General features: G+C 37.9%; 1 protein-coding gene across 2 annotated transcripts in view; it reads left to right on the forward strand.

Annotated features, from left to right (window-relative positions):
- The window catches only part of PLCB1 (phospholipase C beta 1), a 699,301-nt gene that overhangs the window by 635,568 nt on the left and 41,781 nt on the right, over positions 1 to 21,952 (forward strand). Inside the window, exon 32 of one of the 2 annotated variants that reach the window (XM_081257139.1) lies at positions 657 to 783. The exons of the other annotated variant lie outside the window; for it this stretch is intronic. Coding sequence (XP_081113265.1) covers positions 657 to 752 — 96 coding nt within the window. The 3' untranslated portion in view covers positions 753 to 783. The remainder of the gene's footprint in view (positions 1 to 656; positions 784 to 21,952) is intronic. 2 annotated transcript variants of the gene reach the window in all.

The following is a 21,952-nucleotide window of genomic DNA, read 5'->3' on the forward strand; positions in this document are numbered from 1 at the left end:
TATTCTGCTCTACTTTCTGGTGTTTATAGCATTTGTCACCCCTCATTAGGTCACTGAATTCTTTCTTAAGTGTGTCACTCAGCGTTGGTCCCTCCCCATTAGAATGTAATCTCCATGATAGCAGGGGCTTTGACTGTTTTGTTCACTGGTGCTTGAGTTCTAAGCATCCAGGAGCAATTCCTGGTTCGTAGTTGGTGTTCAATACATATTTTTTGAATGAAACATGTCGAGGGCTAACAAAACTAATTTTGTATGTTAAAAAATAGTTTTCTCTCTTGGAGAGAGAAAAGTAAAGCCATTAAGCTCAGACTCATTGGGCTGCATTGTTCAACTGCTGTCCATGACTCAGTGCAGTCTTTTCTCAGGTTTCTTGACAGTAGTGAGATTTTGTGGAGTATTTCTCAAAAGTAGTAGTTGTGATCATACTTAACATCTAATTCTTACAAAGGTAGAGAAGAATGAAAGAGAATTCAATTGCCAATTCCATTGCATTTTTGATGGGAAATGTTGAAGTAGATAAAGGAGCTTGAGGTTTTAAATCTCCCTTCTAAAAGGCACTCAAAGAGAACTCCCAGACAGATAATTTGAAACAGAAGATGACTCAGAAATCAGTTTCAATGTCACAAAAATGACAGCCTCCCTTTTTTTCCACACAGGGGGACGGTTCCTCCTCATTCTTGTCGGAAACTTGCCATGAGGATCCCTCTGTTTCCCCCAACTTTACTCCCCCCAACCCTCAAGCTCTCAAGTGATGACCAGTGAGACCGGTGTCCTTCCGGCCAGGTAGGACAGGATGGGAGGGGTCGCTTTTGAGAGAAGGGTGGCATGTAGCCATCCGGTTTACAAGCATCGTGGACTTGCTCCTTTGTTCTTCACCCCCCTTCTCTTTACATTCCCATCTTTTTCCTGCTATAGTTCAGGTGGGTGATGCCTCCCTCATCTTTACGTGCCTTCCTCAGGTATTTATTGCTTCATCATTGTTCTCTCTCCTCCTGACATAAATTCCATTCTTCCATATTTTCTTCTTCTTCATTTGTCTTTTTGTTTCTCTCTTTGCTAAACTGGCTTCCCCTTTGATCTTGATCTTTCTCTCTTACACTCACACTATTATTTCCACTTTTGAAACATTTTTAAAATTCCTCCTTCTCACAGTACTGGTTTCCAATCTTATTACCTTAAAATCCAGTGAGATTAAATTAACCCTCAGGGAGTCTTCTTGACTCACTCCACTCAATTTACCACTCCTCTCCTTTTAAAACTACAGTAAAAGTCATTGTATTCCTACACAGTATTTTTGGGTTAAGGGGATAGCTCAGGAGTTCCTGATTCTCTAGAATCAAGAGCTCTTGAAAATATCTAACCAATAGGGATGCTTGGGCCAGGGGCTGCTGGCTAGAGCAAATTGAAGTTTGAAAATTAAAGAGGACTTTAACTTGCTAGAGGAAATATATCATGAAATCTATTGGATTCCTTTGTTAATAAGAAAACTGGACTATGCCATTGCAATGGGTGTATATTTCAGGGAGAAAAGAGGCTTTATAGTGATTATAAAAAAAAAACTTCTATTCTGATATATTGAAAACAGGGTTGTAGTGAGATTTATAATATTTTTGTCTTCAAGCACTTGTTGACTTGTGAAACACTGCATTTCAGAAATATGTTGAAGAATTAGTGAAAACAACAATTTTACTGAGAAAGAGGTGTAAGTTATTTCTCATCCTTTATATCAATTGCCACATACAGTGATGCTCTAGCTCAATTATTTTCATTTTGAATGAAAAAATGAATTACCTGGAGATCTTATGAAAATACAGATTCGGATTCAGTAGGTCTGGATGGCACCTGAGATTTGTATTTCTGACTCACTCCCAGGGAATGTCCTGGATGCCACATCTCCAGGGACCACATTTAACCAGCAGGGATCTAGTACATTCCTTCCTCCTGGCTGGAACACCTGGAAGGAAAAGCTTTAAACTGCCTTCATGGTGTTTTATTGTATTTTAATTTTTTTGCCTAATCAAGAGCTTGACCCTTTGATATCTTTTTATTTTGTACTGTTGATTGTTATACTAGAAAGAGAAGCACAGGATGTCATTTGAGAGCTAAGCCACGCCCTTAGCTTTTAGCTATGACTTCTGTCCATGTCTTCCCAGCAGTGATGATCTCGTCCCTGTGGTGACCTTGTGATAAAACTCACATTGGAAGGTGGGGTGGAGGAGGGGCGAGTACTATCAATTTCCCCAGGAAGACGTCAGGGGGACCTGGAAGCTGTCTTCCTCATTGGGCTATCAATGTTTAGGCTACCTTTTAAGTCATCCATTATAAGAATCAGCGGATTATATTTTGCTGCACTTGCTGTTCCTGTCCCGTATTTTTGAGAGTTATTGTGAAACATTTAACAACCCAGATAGAGTATTGAATTCTCTCAGAAGAGTTAAATGACAGTGGAGCTCAGACACATGACTTGGGTTTTGTCTTTCGAAACAAATGCAGTAGAGACGTAAAGGTTACATTTGTGTCACTGTACTCCATCAGGCTTGTGAAGGCTGGTTCACAACCTGATTTCCGTTCAGAATGTCAACTGACCTTCCTACTTAGCAAAAAATTATTTCAAAAGATAGATATTCCCACAATACCTGGACATTATAAAAAATTCTTTAGTCACATGGTTAGTTTGACCCCTTTAGCTTCCCACATATAAAAAGACAACATAAAAATAAACCAATTTCACATTTTCCATGGAAAAATAGGTCTCATTGCTAAAATAGAAAAAAAATAAATAATTACACTATTTTGTATTTGAAAAAGAACAAAATATTCTTCTTTTATAGCGGTGTATGGAAAGTATATTTCATACCATATTTAATATTTCCCCAAAGGTTCCTTCCACACCTTAAACATCTCCATTGATAGACTAAAGCTGAAAACAAAATGAATGAATAAAAAGTAATTGTACATAAAGCCATCACACATTTGCCAGAAAAGAATGAGTTTTTACTAAAAAATTGATCCCAAGAATACTCATCATATAAATACTTGAAATTTCACATTTTTAAATTTGTGAATGCAAACCTTCAGGGATGAAAATATATTCCTTGTTATCAACTAAAGATTAATATGTGAAGCTGAACAGCTTAGTCATACTTTTAACCCTGGTAACTTCTATTTTTTAATAAATACAAGTTATTGTAGAGCAAGATTAAAAAAAGGGATGTTTGCTCATTGTGCATATGTATTAACCTTTAGATAAAGAGCTATAAAATGACCAATTAAAAAAATAATGGTAATAAAAATAAATAAATAAATAAAATGACCAATTTCTAAAAATGCTAATGGTATAGCTTTGGAAAATCATAAGTTTATGTCAAGTATTAAGTGCTTGCTTTATTCTAAGCTATACCTATTTCAATAGGGAGTACAAATGCATGAAAACCACAGTTCCTACAATCTGTAAAACAAATAAAGAGCAATTCAAGGCCATAGAAGGACATTAACTTTTTTTTCCTGACACTTAAATAATAAAAGCAAGAACAACTAGCATTTACTGAGCACTTACTATGTTGACAAGCACCTTCTAAGCACATTACATGTGTCATCTTATTCTTGCCATTATGTAGTTGAGGGAACTAAAGTTTTTAAAGGTTAATTACTTTACTAAAGTCATACAAGAAGTGCCAAACCTTGGAGACCCCATGTTTTGTATCCTTCAGTTTTCTCAGTAAATATCAGAAGCTATGATTTTGTGATCTAGTTGTCAGGGGTGTGAGATCACTTTCTCACATTTCGTGGGCAGGCAAGCAATAAGGGTGCACCGTCTGTACCTCAGTACACTCATATGTAGAATGGAGAGACTCCCATCCTCTCTGTTGAAGGAGGCAGGTCTCTGAGTGGTGAGAAGGGGTAGACACCTGTCACATATAACAAAGCCTGTTTTGTTTGCTGGTGGCATACCCCAGCCTCCACAAGATCATGACCAAATCTTGCCAGGGATTTAGCCTCCAAACTGGTCACAGGAGCAAAGGAATTAACCATCATAGGCAGGATGTTCAAGTTTCTCAAAATCACTTGTTTTTAACAAACATCTGGGAGAAGAACATCTCTCAGGACTAGATGTTAGAAAATTTCCAGCCCAGTGAAAACAGACCTTAACTCCAGGAAGCCTGTACTTGAGAGGTGAGCAGCTGTTTTCTGTGTTCACCGCATCCAGCGGGAAAGCACTGCCAAGCAGAGGGGGGACTCTGAGGCGTGGTGGTGCCCGAATGGGTGGGTTCAAAGGATTTGACACAACCTTTTTCCCTACCTGCTGAACATGCACTGCTCCCCTGTGTGAAGCATCGGGATTGAGGTCAGACACCCTCACCTCCTCCCAACCTTGACTTGCCTTCTTCCTTCACATCTCCACTCACAGGCACCCAGCTTACGTGTACTGATGCTGAGCTCAACCAGAGACCCAGTGGTCTTGCTTCCCTTGAGATCCTCTTCCCTCCACATTTTCTCTCCACATTCTCCCCTCTTAAATCCTTCTCTTCCCCCAGCTCTAGAACAGCATCCTTGTTAACTAACACCTACTTCTCCCACTTGAAAAGTCCTGTCCTGGATTATGAGAAAGAAGTTTGGGCCCACACTAGGCTCTGTGCCATGGTCTATTTGTATTTGTTAGGGAATTATTTTTATGGCTTTTGTTTTTTCATTCAAATAATATTTACTCAGCCCTACTATTTACTATTTGAGGTTACTAGGAAATCCAAAGGAACATTTGGAAAAGCAATATCTCCTTTTAGATTGTATCTACATCTCAGTTAAAGCACAGAAAGGGGCTTCTCCAGAGCATGTGACAGATGACCCTGTTCTCCTTTTGCTCTGGAGTTAGAGTGAGGAGAACTGCTTTGGACTAAATCGTGAAAGATTTAAGCAAGAAACAAAAGTTTCCGAGAGGTAGAATATCTAAATAACTAAAGGGATTCCCAAGGGTTACTCTGTGTCTCTTTAAAGATCTTTAAATGTGGCAACAAAGAGGCTGTCTGCAAGCATGGAGTTGTGTACCAACTGGGTGACCTTTTTATGATCTCCTTTAGTCCATGAAGGATACGGTTAATTAAACTCAGAAGTTTGCCACTAAAATAATAGGTATGAGATCCAGAGAATTCAAGGTGTTGGAGGACTCATTAAATAAGGTTGCATAAATATCATGCTGAAAGATTTAATGAGTCCATAGGGTCAGTTATAGAACAATGAAGCATAGATGACCTAGAAAAAATAAATTAGAATCGATATTGTGCTTCTGAGTTAACAACTATAGATTGCTATATGAACACCTGAGAGAGAAATTCTATAATTATATCTTAATTCTGCATGTTGGTTTTCTCATCTCAGGGAAAATGAAAATTGTTTAGTTTTCTTTTACTTGTCAGTAATAAAAATAAATTTTTATATATGTGTTCATTTCTGTGATCTCTAGGAACCATGAATGCTTAAGTAGCTACAACTAGATAAATAGTGTTAATTTTTTCCTTTAATTCAACTAATATTTATTGAATGCTACTGCATAGCAGGCACTAGGCTGCATGCTGGGAAAATAAAAGGATGTAAAAAGATGCAACCTTACCAACCCCCCACTCAAGTTACAGTCTAGGGCAACACTGTCAATAGAACTTTCTGCAGTGATGGAAATGTTCCATGTCTGAGAGTCCAATGCAGTAGCCACAGGTAGTTACTTAGTGTTTGAAATGTGATTAGTGCAACTGCGGATTGAATATTTAATTTCATTTAAATTTAAGTGTAACAGCGGTATGGCTAACATATGGGCAGCCCAGGAAGATAAGATGCTGAATCTAAATTTCTAATGTATCTACCTTTCTACAAAGGATTTGTGTTGGGACCAAACACTATGATCATTATAATAATAGAGCTCTTTACAGGGGAGGAAGGGCTGACTCTTCTTGGGGAAACCAAGGAAAGCTTCCCAGAGCTGGTAACCTTAGACCTACAGGAGGAAGTGGAAGTTTATCCAGCAGAGGAGCAGGTAGGAGTTCCTCATGACATTGTGACAAAGCCTGAGGTGCAAGGATCACATTACTGCTGCGGAATTGCATGTAATTTCATAATTCACGTGTTGTATTAGTTAGTCTGTGCTGCCATCACAAAATATCTCCAACTGGGGGTCCTAAACAAGAGAAAATTATTTTCTCACAGTTGTTCAGTCTGAAGTCCAAGATCAAGGTGCCAGTAGGGTGGTTTCTGTGAGGCTTCTCGCTTCCTGGCAGGTGGTGCCTTCTTGCTGTGTCCTTACATGACCTTTGACCTGCAGTCAGGCACAGAGTGGGAGAGAGAGAGACAGAAACTCTGGTGTATCTTCCTCTTCCTATAAGGACACCAGTTCTATCAGATTAGGGCCCTACTCTTATGACCTCATTTAACCTCCTTAAAGTTTCCATCGCCAAAAAGAGTCACATACAATGAGGCTTCAACCTATGAATTTTGAGGGGACACAATTCAGTTCATAAAAGATGTTTCAATAAGCAAATATCTTCTTCTCTGTTTTTCTTTTCTTTTTTTCCCTGAGAAAAGGAAATATATACCTCACACTCAGCTCACACACATATATAGAAAACTACCACCTACTGATCTAGCATCCAATGATTTGAATCCTTGTGTTTTATTTGTCTATTAATAGATAACATAGAGTTCTGGAAAATTAACAAGCAAAAAAACATCTAAAGCAGTGTCCACCTCTCAGAACTCAAATGTAATCAAATATTGCTTAAGCAAACAGTAATAATTTTCCTTTATTCTCTGAGGACAAACCATTGATGAGCTGGAGCTGGTCATACTAGCTCAGAGGAACTCATTTTTAAATTTTCCAGGAATTCTGTGAGCCAGTTGTTAAACACAGACACTACTGAAAAGTAAATTATATAGATTTACAATTAAAAAATCATACTAAAAACAAAGGCTCTATAAGGGAAAATAATCCATATAAAATGGAATCACTTTGCTGTACACTTGAAACAAACACAACATTGTAAATCAACTATACTTCAATTTAAAACAAAGAAAAAAAAACAAAAAATAAAAACAAAGGTAACAAATATCCCAAATTCACCACTGCTAATTAATTAAGACATTTCACTATTGCCTGTGCCCTGGAGGTAAGTTACATCTCTGGTGCCTGTAGGGTCACTGCAATGGATTCCTACCACACACCTCTTCCTAACTTTTTGTTCAGGGTCCTCACATTGGTAGCTTGAAATTGGCTACAGCGAGTATATTTACACCATGGAAATCAACAAATGCCACAAACCAGGCTCTTTGTTCTTCCCTAGGAGAACAGTGTATTCAACATTCACCAGTACACCACTGGCACAAACCTTACTGTTTTATGGCATAGGTTTTTCCCAGAATTGTGCAGAGTTCCTTTTGCAAACATTATTACCCGTCCATTGTATACAAAACTTTCTACCGAAACATAATTTATTACCTTTTTTAAACTTTTTTTTTTTTTTTTGCGCTACGCGGGCCTCTGACTGTTGTGGCCTCTCCCGCTGTGGAGCACAGGCTCCAGACATGCAGGCTCAGCGGCCATGGCTCAAGGGCCCAGCCGCTCTGCAGCATGTGGGATCCTCCCGGACCGGGGCACGAACCCATGTCCCCTGCATCGGCAGGCGGACTCTCAACCACTGCGCCACCAGGGAAGCCCATAAAGAGGCCATTTTTTTCTCTGCTAAGTTTTAAGTAACAATAAATGAAGTAGAATAGAAAATTGCTGGGGTAAATAACAGTTTTCAGATGAAGTTTTATTTTCCGTAGGAAACATTTCTCTCCAAGTTTGCTTTTATTCCAAACAAGTAAGAAGTGGCTCAGGCTTTGAAAATGAAATGCTAATTCTCATTCAATCTTTTATTAAAACTACAATTAAGCCACACCCGTGTTCTCTAAACTCTGCAGCCCAGGAGGTGAAAGTGACTTGTCTGAGGTCACAGAGGAGCAGCACTCAATGCCTGCCCACATCTTTCACTCCAAATTGACACCCCAGTACCTCTTGCTTTCTGACTACAACCATGTTCATTTATGATTTCTTTTATCATCATCATATTGTATGAGGCTGTTATGAGGGTGATGAGAAAAGAAGATGTTCAAGCAGAAAAGATGAAGTGACTTGAAGTTTTCACCCATTCTCCAGGTGTAGCTTACATGCACAAAAAAAATGAGAATCATGAATCTAGGTTGAATTGAAGCATAGGATGGATAAAATCCTTGGCATTGAGAGGGAAAAGAGAAAGGATCCCAGGACTTAGTTCCAGATAACTCTTCATTTTAAGAAGTCTGGTGGAGGAAAAAAAGCCTGAAAGGGACAGAAAAGGTACAACCTGTGAGTTGGGGGGGAAACCGAGAAGAATAAAAGGCATTCCTATGAAGGCAATGATACATAGTGTCTACAGGACTCAGTAGACGCTACTTTAGTGATCACGCGTCCTTTGACTTTAGTGACCAGGAGGTTATTGGTGCCCTGGGTGTGAGTGAGGGGTCACGGGAAATGTGGGAGTGGAGCAAAACAAGAGTGGAATGACCAGGAGGTAAGGAATAGGAGATAGCTTACCTACCACCCTTCTCGAAGCCTAGACTTGAAGAGAAGCAGAAATCTGAAATAGTAATGAGGGATGTCAGGAATCGGGGGGAAACCCATTTGAAGAGAGATGAATGAGTACTTCTAACCTATGGTCCAGTCTAGTTTATCATGAGATTACTAAATAAAATGATTGCCAGGGAAGAATGGGGAAAAAGAGATTTCACCCATCTATTGCTTGGCGGTGTTGTGTTTTCCTCTGGTGAATCAGTATTCAGCAGAAGGACAGTATCTTAATGAGTGTGCAACATCAATTATTCAGAACTATCAAGAACAATAAAGAGCTTCCCTACACACTGTTTAAAGGTTAGGTTGTTTTCTCTTGCTAGTTAGTACACTGATTGTGATCTTCAAAGCTGGTCCAGAAGGGCACAGAGACTGCATGGCTGCCACACAAAAGCATCTATAGGTCAAGAGACTTTCGCATTTACCATCCTGTAATTAGAATTCACTCCGCCTTGTGTAGCAGTGAAATTATTTTGCACATGATAAGCTGATATATTTTCTTTTCCTTTTAAGCTTCCTCCTTCCCTCTCTGCCATCCACCCCACCCCACCCTGCCCTGGCAGAGTCATGGCTCCAGGAAAGGCAAGGCTGGGACTCCCTTAAGGGGAAGACCCTCATTAGCAGGGCAGAAATCTTGTCAAAGTGAGATTTCAAGAGAGGAAAGGGTTTCTCCAAATTTCTTTAGTTTCTTTTAACTCCAGGCCTGAAGGGCTAAGCCTTACTAAACACCCACCCTAGCACTCAGGATGTGACAAGAGGAAGAGGAGAGCCTGCCTTTTCCAACCCTAGGAGTTGTGGGGAAAAGAAGGGAGAGAGGATAGAGCAGGAGGTAAGATTTGTATGCACCTCTCTGACTTCTACCCTCTGGGCCAAAATCTGGAAGATTCTGGATAGGGCTCAAGGCTCCCATATCATGTGTGCCTTAGAAGGGACAGGAGCATTCCTGAGTGCCTCAGTGATGGGAAACAGTGGTGGTGAGGGCCCGGTGGAAGCCTAAGAACAAGACAGAGGTTCCGCCAGGTCCATTGGACCAGACCATGGACTCAAGCAGTGGCTACCAATCAATCACCCCAAATGACCAGGAGGCATTTGTCCATGAAGAATTTTAGAACAGGCCCTTCACAGCAGAGACCTGTGAGTATGTAAGAGAAGCCTGCCACCTTCTCTTCTCCCACTTTGAAGACGCAGAGTTCTATAGAGACTTAGCCACCATCTTGGGAAGCTAAAAATGGGAAGGACATCTTTGAAAGATTGCACTTCACCCAAAGAGACTGATTTATGCAAGAAACTTTCAAGACCAAGCCCATAGGGAGCTGGAATTTTTAAGCAACTCTAAGGAAATTGTCTATTTCCTTTAATAGTTAGAAAGGCTAGGACAGCTCCCCTCGCTGTCATTGGAAAAGCAGCTCCTACACCTCCAGGGAGAGTGGTTTGGGAAAGTGTTTCCACTGTGACTTAAATGACAACCATTTCACGGGCAGGCAGCTCAGGGACTGCGGTGGGCAGTGCCAGCCACTCAGAGTCAATTGAAAGGCAATGGGTCGCCTGGGAGTTTTCTAACCTGATTGCAGGTTTCCTGGACACTGTGTCCTCTCCTAACCCAACACCTGCTGTGACACAGATGTTTGTAATGAGGTGAATAACAAACAGTTTTGCGGAGATTGGGTCATATGGAAAGAAAAGGAAACCTTGCCCTGGTGGCGCCTGCCTTTTCCTGTTCTCTCCTATCATTTTCTCTACCAAATTGAACTCTGATCAAATACTTCAGCAAGATTTTTAGTCAAAACCTTTAAATACACATTTTTAGAAGGAGACTTTTTTGCTGTTTCAGGGCTGAAAATTATGCTCAGTTCTGCTGAGTTATAACCAGAAATTTGTTTTTTAATGTCCATTTCACATGTAAGAGCTCAGAATATCCTTATGTTAAGAGCAGCTCTAAAATAAAATATTCCTAATAGACAGATTAATTAGACTGGCTTTTGACAGACACTGCTCTGGTGTTATTTCAATGGGTTTATCCCACAGGTGTATCCATAGGTGCATGTGTGTCCCTGTGAGAGCAGAGAGCCAGCGAAGCTTTCCGTGTGACCTGCCAGTCTCCTCTCCATGCTGACATGACCCTTAGAACTGAGGCTCAGCTGGGGCTTTCAGAAATAATCACTTCCTTTTCTTTAAACCTTGTGCCTAAATATATTGTTCAGTGTGTTGGCAGAGTTTATCATGATCATTTACATAACTACAATTCCTGCATATTTAAATCCTACTGGCAAACTAAAATGTGAAAAAGCTATTATGTGAGATTTTACAAGAGCCCAAGATGAAGAATAAAGGCACCTAGGATGGCCCTCAACTGCACTGCACTGCCGTCATTGTGTTACCAGGATTCTGGCCTTCAGGAACATTCTATCTAAGGATTAAAGCTAATTTAGTCGGAAAACCTACAGATTGTATATTGAGAACTGTTTTATCACATAGATTTCTAATCTTGAAATTATAGTACTCACTTATCAAGGAGTAAAATAGAAAATAGGCTTTGTTTTTAATTTTTTTTCTCTCTTGAAACTTGAGGTAGTGGGTTTGAAAGTAGCTCTCCAATCCTTCATCTGTCCATTTGTCCATCCATCTATGATACATACTTGCATATATATATGTAAACATATTTTATATATATTTAAAAATATATATTTCATCTATATTGCACATATTGATATATACATAAACATATTTAAAAGGCAGACTTACTCATTGTTTTGGTATATATCTCTAATCTAAACAAGTCTGTGTTGGTACTTAATAGTTTATTGTCAGTGAAATTGTATTACAATGCAATACAATAAGGGTATGAATGCCCCTAAATAGCCTCTTGCCCACTTTGAGCTTTGCACCATGTGCATTACCTACCTCTTAAATTTGTTAATCCATTGATTTTTTTTCACAACACATGTAAATGTTATTACACACATCCTCTACTATGACACCCACAAACAGATCCTCAAATGAGCACACCTCTCTATGGCTTGCTTCACAGCTATCTCCACACTGGCTATCCAGGTATAATGTTCATTATTTTAAAAATCCGGTCCCCTTTAATTTCAGATCACGTCCTTCCCTTCTCTGTTGTGCAGATGTCAGATAAATGTGATTTCTGCTGTATTGCATTGTTTGTTCCAGTCTTCTTTCCTCTGTGTTCCTTTCTTTATTCGTTTTCAGCTGCTATTAATTTATACACAGTTAAAGTGGGAGGGAAGCATATTAATTGAAAACTTGATTACATAACCTTGAGGGTTTGCTTGCATGTCCAGGAATGGCATTTCCCCTGATTGATTTATCTGCCCTGACTTAATAGAGGATTTTTCCACTGGTCTGACAACATCATGTGTTCAGGCTCTAGTGTCATGCTTTGCTATTCTCATTATTCACACAAAAATGTGTTGATGGGCTGTGGACAAATTAAATTTATAATCATCCAAAGGTGGGATAAAAGAGCTATTGCTAACCCTGGTGATCCTAAGGTACAAAATTTTAGAAAATTACATAAACAATAAGAATTGCAGAGGGTTTTGAAAGAAACTGAGCTACACCTTCACTTAGCAGATGTGAAAAGAGGCCCAGAGAGGTCCACTTGCAGGTGGACAACTGAAAACTTATGTAAGAAAAAAGAATTTTATTAGACACTGGATGAAATTTGAATATTAAAAGTCAAAAGTTTTCTTCTATAGCAGCAGTGATCTCTCCTATATATATATAATATATATACATATAATAATTATGTAAAAAATAAAACCACAGAAACCATAAAATATAGAGCATATATTTAAAAACAAATTTATGTAAACTATGTATAGATATTCTTAAGAAGTCTTGTGGATTTCTGGGAGACAGATTCCTAGAAGTGATATGTAAGTGATTTCTCATAAAATGATAATGAAAAAAAAAAAAAAGAGTCCAAGGATACAAAAGAGATAACGGTGTTTAGAAGATCAATATAAAATTGGAAGATAGAAGTCAAATGGAAGGGAGGTAACTGATTTTGCAGAAGAAGGAAGGAGAAAGCTAAGTGCCTGGAGCACAGGATCCCAACAGAGAGGGGCACCAGAAAGAAAACTGAGGGAAGCAAATTATCAAAGAAATATGATAAGAAACATTTTTCACAACTGAAGGACATTAGTTACCAGATCGAAAGGCTCAGCAAAAAGAAGGGAAGAATCCACAGTAAGTCCCAAAGCTGGGAAGTTTTGGAACATCAGAAACAGAGGGAAACTTCTAAATGTTTCCATAAAGAAAACTACAGGTCACAAGTTGAAAGTCAGAATGGGGTCAAGCTTCTCTACAGAAACTTTGGAAAGTTGGAGGGGGTGAAGCAATGTCTCTATTAAATGATTTAATGCAGAATTGTATATCTGGACTCTTAAGCAAGAGACTAGAACTGAAAATCATGTGCAGACATGCAAAATAGAATACCACATGTATTTTTCTAAAATGCAGAACAAACTCTATGCTTCTCTCTGTGTATATGCATAGATATGAATATGAAGAATAGAGAAGTTCTGGACATTTACACACCAAACTTTTGAACCGTGGGTAAACTTGAGGAAGGAGCTGGGATTGGAAAGGTGGTCAAGGGGTACTATACAGCTCTCTATTTTGTGTATTTGCAAGTGTTTCTTGAAATAATGTATCTATATTATCTGGGTGATCAAAAATATTCTGAATTTTAATGTAAAAGTCTCCATTACTGCTAAAAGTTAGTTCTAAATGGGAGATTGTTTGAAATTTTAAGTTTTTCTCTAACTGTTCATCTGGATCCACTTCTTTCAAGTGCCCTCTTTCTATTTCTAGCTTTAAAAAAGCCAATTTAGTCTAAAAGGAGCCATTATGGTTCCTGGATATCATTGCATCTCTGCTAATGAGCCCTTCAAACTTGATTGGTTTTTAGTAGAATTACTGTGATTCTGAAGTCACCTGTTTTCCTCAGCCATATAAAAACCTACATCCGTTGCTGATAGGATCTAAGATGTGAAAACATCAAAAAGCAAGCTGGAGAGACCTGAGTTTCCAATAAAAACAAATAAAGACTCTGTATAACTTTTAAAATACGTTTAAATGAGTCAAGCCATGGAAAAGAAATTAAGGAATGCTCAAAGGACAATTTCCAAGTGAAAGCAGGAACCCAGAGGGCAGTAAAGCTGTCTTTCAGTTTAAAAGTATCTGTCATGTTGACATTGAGCTTAGATTTTTCATGATGTGTGGGTAGTGGGAAAACAGAAAGTGAAGTAGAGTGAAAAATATATTAAGAGACCCACTACATAAACCTGGAACCACAAAGGGCCACACAACCTCAGAGTAGTCATGAATAAAAAAATAAACCTATCATCTCAAAGAACTGCAGGAAAATTTTTGATCTCAAAACTAGATGTTGAATAGAGGTAGAAAAAATTCTTCCTGAGAATTCATGATTACAAACTCTCCCTCATGTGGGCTTGAAGCCTGAATTCAATTCACACCATCTGACAAACTCAGAAGTTAGTGTAAATCTGTCTCATCCTGGAAATCCTCTGATCTCCTGGCATAGTTTGTCTATAAAGGAGTCTGTCTTCAAATCAGTGCTTAAGCTATTACTACATTTAAAGTTCCAAGAAATGTCAGCTCATCAAAGCAATTACAATTAATATAAAGAAAGTCCATAAGTGAGAACCAGCAGAAATAAAAGATAGTGTAAAAAGCCCTGTAAAAACTTAATATTTTGGAATTATGAGAAAAAAATGTCAAACAAGTATTGATATTTTTAAGACTGACAATAAGAGTAAAGATTAATTGACTTAAAAATGATGTATATTTGAAAACAAACTGATTTTCTATAAATGAATATATGTTTAAAATTCAATGCATTATTCCAACAAAGGAGAGAGAAGTAGTAAATTTTTAAAAAAGATCTATAATATTATCCAGAATATAGCAGAGTGTCAAAGAGATGGAAAATATGATAGAGAGATTAAAAGGCATGAAGGATAGAGTGAGAAGAGGTGAGCAAAAATGAGGGCAGTAAAATATTTGAAATATCTGAAGAGGTTATGTTTCAGAATTGATGAAAGACACAAACTCATAGATTCAGGAATCCTAAGCAAGATACATTTTAAACAATTCTATATCTAAATACATCATATCAAAATTTCAGAAGACCAAGGAAAAAGCAAATATCTTAAAAGCAAATAAAGAGAAATTACTTTTAGAGAAATGACAATTAGATAGATAATTGATTTCTCAGCTGTTAACAGTGGAAGCAAGAAGATAGTGGGATAATATCATCAATGTGCTGAAAGAAAATTTTTGCCAATCTAGAGTTTTATACCCAGAGAAATTATAACTTTAGAGTGAAAACAATAAATGCATTTTCAGCCCTGCCCAGGATGACTGGAGATGGTGGGGGGAGAGTATGGCAGAAAGGGCTGAGAGTTTGCCACAAGTAGACATTCACTAAAAGAAATAATAAATCTATATGCTAGTCAGAGGAATTAAATAAATACAACATACATCAAAACATTCCATTTACAAATAACAGAAATTGTCAGTTCAGCTTGTTGTTGTTGTTTTATTTAAAAAATGTTTTTTTGTTTAGTTCCTTTGCTTAATAAGAACATGTCTGAAGAATAAGGGTTAGGAAAGAAAAGGAAAATATATATCAGGCAAATACTAACTGAAAGAAACGTGCTTTAGCTATGTTCACATTAAATAAAATGGATTTTAAAGCAAAAGCAAAGAGGGCTTCCATGTAATGATAAAATGTTCAGTTCTCAAACAGAATATATACTTATGTGCACATGATAATGTACTCTTACAATGGTTAAAGCAAAAATATTGACAGTATTGAATCTACCACTCCTAGAAAATATTTATATTTCTCTCAGTAATCAATATTTCAAGCAGACCTCCCAAAATATCATCAAAGTATACAAGATTTGGATAAGACAACACAATTAGGAACTTCACTAATGTTTGTGCATACATATGTATATGTGTGTGTACAATAAAATGAAAGCAAATACAAGGAAAACCTCATAATTAAAATATTCCTATTGGACAAAGATGCCCCCTGTTATTCCCTTCTATCCAAGTAAAAGAAAAAAATGGTATAACATTTAAATAGTAAGTGAAGAAAAATATAATTTGCAAATGCTATGAATCTCTATTAGAAAGGATTTCCAGAAAAAGTCTTTTAATTAATGAGTTTAGCAGATTTATTGACTATAAAATCAATATACAGAAATCAGTTGCATTTCTATAAATAAGTAACAGGCAGCTAGCATAACTTTAAAATTCACAATATTATAGCAGATATACTATACCCTCTAATAACCTTAGCAACACGTATCGAAGGTTATGGGAAAGTATATAACATTTTATTGAAAAACCTCAAAGGCCTGTTATAATAAGCTAAGGAATTAGAAGAGTCGATAGCATAAAAATGAGTTCTTCCAAACTGATCTATAGATTAAATGCAATGCCTTAAAAATCCCCTCAACATTCGTAGAATTTGACAAGGTGATTCCAAAATTTACATGGAGGGGCAAAGGCCCCCAAATTGCTGTGACACTCCTGAAGCAGAACAGAGTGTAAAGACAACACACATAAAGAGTCATTATGAAGATAAACAAGGTCCTACTGTATAGCACAGGGAATTATATTCAATACCCTGTGATAAACCATGATGGAAAAGAATATGAAAAAGAATACACACACACACACACACACACATATCTGAATCCCTTTGTGGTATAGCAGAAATTAATACAACATTGTAAATCAACTATACTTCAACAAAATAGTTTTTAAAAGAACCATTATGAAAATATAATAATTAAGATATTGGTGGAATATTGGCAAATTGAACATTGGCACAAATAGATGGTCAATAAGCAAATGCACAGAGATGTGAAAACTCCACTTATGATAAAGTTGGCACTGGAAATCAGTGGAGAAAGTCAGGCTTTTTGAGAAATGCTGTCAAGACTATTGGTTATTGATATGGAAAAGAAACAAAATTGGATCCTTACCTTGAACCAAACACAAAAATCAAGTCCTGCTCTTGATTGCTCTTCCTGCTGTCAACCACCATCCCTCCAGATTTCCCTGTGGCTGGTTCCTTTTTCTTCAGTCCTCAGTTCAAATATCAACTTCATATAAGGACCTTCCCAGACTACAAAATAGACTCTAACCTCCTTTCTCTGTTTTCTTTTATTTGTGGCACCATTCACTCTGAGAATATCCTATTCATGTGGTTACTTGTTTATTGCCTGTCCCACTTCCACACAAGGGCCACATCCCTTTTATTCTTGCCCTAAGTACTTGACATATAGTCAATTAAAAATAATGGAATGAATTAATATTTTTGCCTAAATATTTTTGGGGAAAAACTAGCATTTATTTATTTTTTCTTTTTTTATTAATTTTATTGGAGTATAGTTGATTTACAATATTGTATTAGTTTCTGCTGTACAGCAAAGTGAATCAGTTATATATATACATATATCCACTCTTTTTTAGATGCTTTCCCATATAGGTCATTACAGAGTATTGAATAGAGTTCCTGGTGCTATACAGTAGGTTCTTATTGGTTATCTATTTTATATATAGTAGTGTGTATATGTCAATCCCAATCTCCCAATTTATCCCCCTTTCCCCCTTGGTAACCATAAGTTTGTTTTCTACATCTGTGACTCTATTGCTGTTTTGTAAATAAGTTCATGAGTACCATTTTTTTTAGATTCCACATACAAGTGTTATCATATGATATTTGTCTTTCTCTGTATATATATATTTTTAATTTGGAAAACAATAAATTTCAAAGAGCCATTTACTTCATTCATTCATTCAGCAAGTATTTATTGAGTGTCTACTATGTGTTAGGCCCTGTGCTAGAAGCCAGCATGCAGAGTGAACAGTTAGGTAGCCAGTAACCTCATACTGGGAATGGATGGGCCTCCAGCTGTTAGGTGCAGGGGCTTATGAAGATTAGAGTAAAATCAAGAATGGAGTAATTTGGAGGCCAAGATACTGAAGAGCTAAGGGCAAGAGTATGGGTATTTCTCTTCACTAGTTCTATAGTGACACCTAAGGACAGAATGAAGATAAAAGGCTGAAAATATCAGAGGTAAGGAAAGCTTTAGGACATAAAGGCCATCATTGCATCAATGCCAGTTTCCAGCAGAAAGCAAAATTAAGTGGCAACAAAACATGAGTAGCTGGATCAGTTTCTGAAACAATGGTCCTACATCTCCCTAAACAGTTCCTCATAAATGTCATTGAAAACCCCAGCTGGGAAAACCCTTCTGAATCCCAAGACTCATTAATGAAATCATGCTTCTACTTTTGGTCTGTAAGAAAGACCAAATGAAAGAAAAATGAGAAGTGAACTGGGGAGAACAGAGATGTTTCTATAATATTCCCTGATACAATGTTATATTAGCTTCCTAATCAATTAATATACACTTTACCCAGTTTTATATCATACTGAAATATTAATATTTGATTTGACATGTTTGTGGCCAGTTTTGAACAAGGCCATTTTGAACCAGGTATGTCTTGATGTGGGGCACATGCCCCAGTTGTGTCTTTGTTTTTATGGGACTCTCTGATTCATTCATATTCTTTTGATTTATACCATTTCTAATAGAGAACATGTTCAAAGCAAGAAGGCTTTCTATATAAGGGGTGCACTTATCCTCTACAATCTCTCTGAGATAGTTCAGAAAACCCTGAGGAATTTGCACATTCTAACGACCATGGGACACTTCTGACCATGTCATAAGGTCATCACAATTGTCTGCTAGTGACCTTTTGCTCCTTAGGTGCCTAAATGGGCAATCCTGGTTCTCATTGGCTTTTGTTACCACCGCACTAGGTTGGCAATGACACCTACCAACACATCTCATCACCCATCCTTGGGGAATCAGTTTTGAATCTTACCTCCTTGCTTGTTAAAACTGATGCATTCAATGGACATATATACACTACCAAATGTAAAATAAGTAGCTAGTGGAAAGCAGCCACATAGCACAGGGAGATCAGCTCCATGCTTTGTGACCACCTAGAGGGGTGGGGTTGGGAGGGTGGGAGGGAGACGCAAGAGGGAGGACATATGGGGATATATGTATATGTATAGCTGATTCACTTTGTTATAAAGCAGAAACAAACACACAATTGTAAAGCAATTATACTCCAATAAAGACGTTAAAAAAAAAAGAAACTGATGCATTCAGCATTCAGACTGTTCATGTTGAGTATAAGATAACCAATAAATAAATCTGTATTTTTAAACTCAAAACCTCAATTCTTTCATTTAATATTAAACCACAGATTGTTGAACCTCTAAGTAGGTCACACATTGTGTTAAGTGATCCAGCTCCGTCCTCTGCCATCTGGTTACATGAATCAATGTCAGATGGATGTAAATATATCTCTGAGAGGGGACCTTGGGAAACAGTGCTGATATACCAAGCACAGACCCCAGGACATTTACCTACTCCCAGAAGAATGCTTTCAAGGTAAATCCAAAGACATCACAGCACAGGTTTAAATACTGGCCACATGATTTCACTGTCTATTATTTTCATTTGATGCTAAGAGTCTGAATAAGCTCTATCTCTGTTTCATTTACCTTAATTTTATTGCATGCCCAGAAATTCAGGGGAATTCAAGGACAGCAGGGAGCGAATGAGGAAGAGTGTGTGACAGAAACTACAGGTAGTCTCAAGGGCAATAATAATAATAATAATACTGAGACAATGAAGCTTGTGTATCAAACTGGCTATTGGATTGTCACATAACCACCAGAACTGGTTCCCAACTTGGACTTCAGAGCTTTACTGGTACAGTTAGGATTGGGATTAATAAGTATAATTATAGATGTTTCCAATTAGATGGAACACAGATGACAGTAGTGTGTACAGAGGAGAAAGATAAAAATCAATAGAGAATGGGCTTCCCTGGTGGCACAGTGGTTGAGAGTCTGCCTGCCGATGCAGGGGACACGGGTTCGTGCCCCGGTCCAGGACGATCCCACATGCCGCGGAGTGGCTGGGCCCGTGAACCATGGCCGCTGAGCCTGCGCATCCGGAGCCTGTGCTCCGCAGCAGGAGAGGCCACAACAGTGAGGCCTGTGTACCGCAAAAAAAAAAAAAAAAAAAAAAAAATCAATAGAGAATAAGTGAGGAAAATTAGATCAAGGGAAAATAGGAATAGAAAAGTAACTTAGAGGCAGGAAGGAGTGAGTTAGTAAACCACACACAACACACACCCCACAATAGCCTGTATATTGGTTGGTGTTGACAGAGTCCATAGGTCAAAACTAGCTGTAACGGAGCAAAATCCTTGGAGTAGTTTGGGCTTGCAACGAAGGTTGGCATTATACACCTTCCCATACCCAGCAGCCTCCATGTAATTATACTATCCCCAGATCCTCATTGTTGTACTCATTCATCCATTCAAACATTTCTTAATGTATTAATGTGCCAGAACCATGCCAGCTTCTCAAGAAACCATAGTTTGTAAAGTAGACATGGTCCCTGATCTAGTGAAGCTTACAGAGAAGTGACAGGGGTGACAAAAAACAAATAATCACATAAATGAATGTGTAGCTAAAAACTGAGATACCTTCTCTGTAGGAAAGGAACATGGTTCCAAGAAGAAAAATCCAGAATTGTCTGGATGGGGTAGGTATAGAAAGGTAAAGATCAGGCAGGACTTCTTGGAGCAAGTAATGTTTGAACTGAGAGCTGAAGCTGAGTAGGAAATAACTGAGTAAATGATGTGGGGTCCAGTGGAGTGAGAAGGAGTGTATGGATGGAGGAAGTCCTTCGGGGGAGAGGAAATAGTACATGCAAAGACAATGTGGAAGCAGGGACCGTGGTGTGTTCAAGGAACTGAACTGCCCTATGGTAGATAGGGCACAGAGAACAAGGAAGAGAATATAGGATGGGGAAAGAAAGTTAGACAGAAGTGAAACCCGAACAGCCTTGGTTGCTGCCTTAGCAATGTTGGTTTTTATCCTAACAAGATTTAATCCACAGTGGAAGTAGTGATATGACCTGATTTAAGTTTTGAAAAGATTTCTATTGATTGAAGTGGAGAACAAATAGAAGGGAGGAAAGGGAAAACAGGATGCAAGAGATTTGTTGGGGCTATTATATTAGTTCTGGCAAGAGACAGTCGCAGCATGGACTTGGAGATGGAGAGAAGTATAAGGAGGGGAGAGGTAGGACTTAGTACTGGGTTGATGATAGGTTGTAGGGCAAGGGAGGAGTCAAGGAATAACCTGGATGTGTAGTGTGTGCAACTGAATGGGTATTGTCACCCATCACTGCAGAAGACAACCAAACTTGGAATGAGGGCAGGGTAGTGTTGGACATGGTGTGACTGAAATGTCTTTGAGACATCTAAGTAGAGAAGTGATGTAGATGGTGAGATATACCAATTTGGAATTGAGAGAAGTCTTCTGGAGAAAAAAGATTTGTGAATCAGATATAGATATAGATATAGGTATAGATATAGATATAGATGGAGGAATGTACAAGCATGGATGAGGTTCGCGAGAGAAAGACTATAACAAGAGAAAGAAAAGGCCTCAGACAGAGCCTTGAAAAGCTTTCAAGGAGTTAACTGGCCTGGCATTATTCTGAAAACAACACTAAGATTGTAGGGTCAAGTCTTTTTTTTTTTTTTTTCCCACCACTAACTTACACTTCTTTCCTATTATTTTGTTTTGTTTTGTTTTACCAAGGATAGATATCTATCCTCTATCTCTCACTCTAGAATTTCCTTTGTTAACCCTGAGTTGCCTCTGCCAGGGATGATAGGAGAAGTTTCACCATAAAAGGGCTTAATTAAGATGAAGAATACTTTATAATTGGGTTAGAGTTTAATGAATAGAACTTTATATATGTGCTAAATGATGCTTGTTACCAAAACTATTTAAGTGTTAGTGATATTATGCTTTTGTCTTTAATGGTCAGTTACTCTGTCCTTGATCTGTGAGATCAGCATGAGGTGCTGCCCAGAGATGCTCTGAGATTTGATTTGAAATGACCTAGGGCTTGCAATATAATTTACTTAGAAATGATCACTATGCATATTTTAGAAGAGGACATCCCTTCAGTCCGTTTTGCAAGTTCATTATTGCAAACAATGGCTAAAGAAAGTATAGGCTTTTGTAACAGATAATTGAGGAAACCAACAGAAAATTTTAAGTTCATTTTATTGTCCAATATTGTGTTTTCATAGTAGACATTGCATAAGAGGGAAAGATCCTTATTGATAAGCATGGTTTTC

The sequence above is a fragment of the Mesoplodon bidens genome, assembly GCF_964165515.1.
Source record: "Mesoplodon bidens genome assembly, chromosome: 15".
In the NCBI taxonomy this organism is placed as follows: domain Eukaryota; kingdom Metazoa; phylum Chordata; class Mammalia; order Artiodactyla; family Ziphiidae; genus Mesoplodon; species Mesoplodon bidens.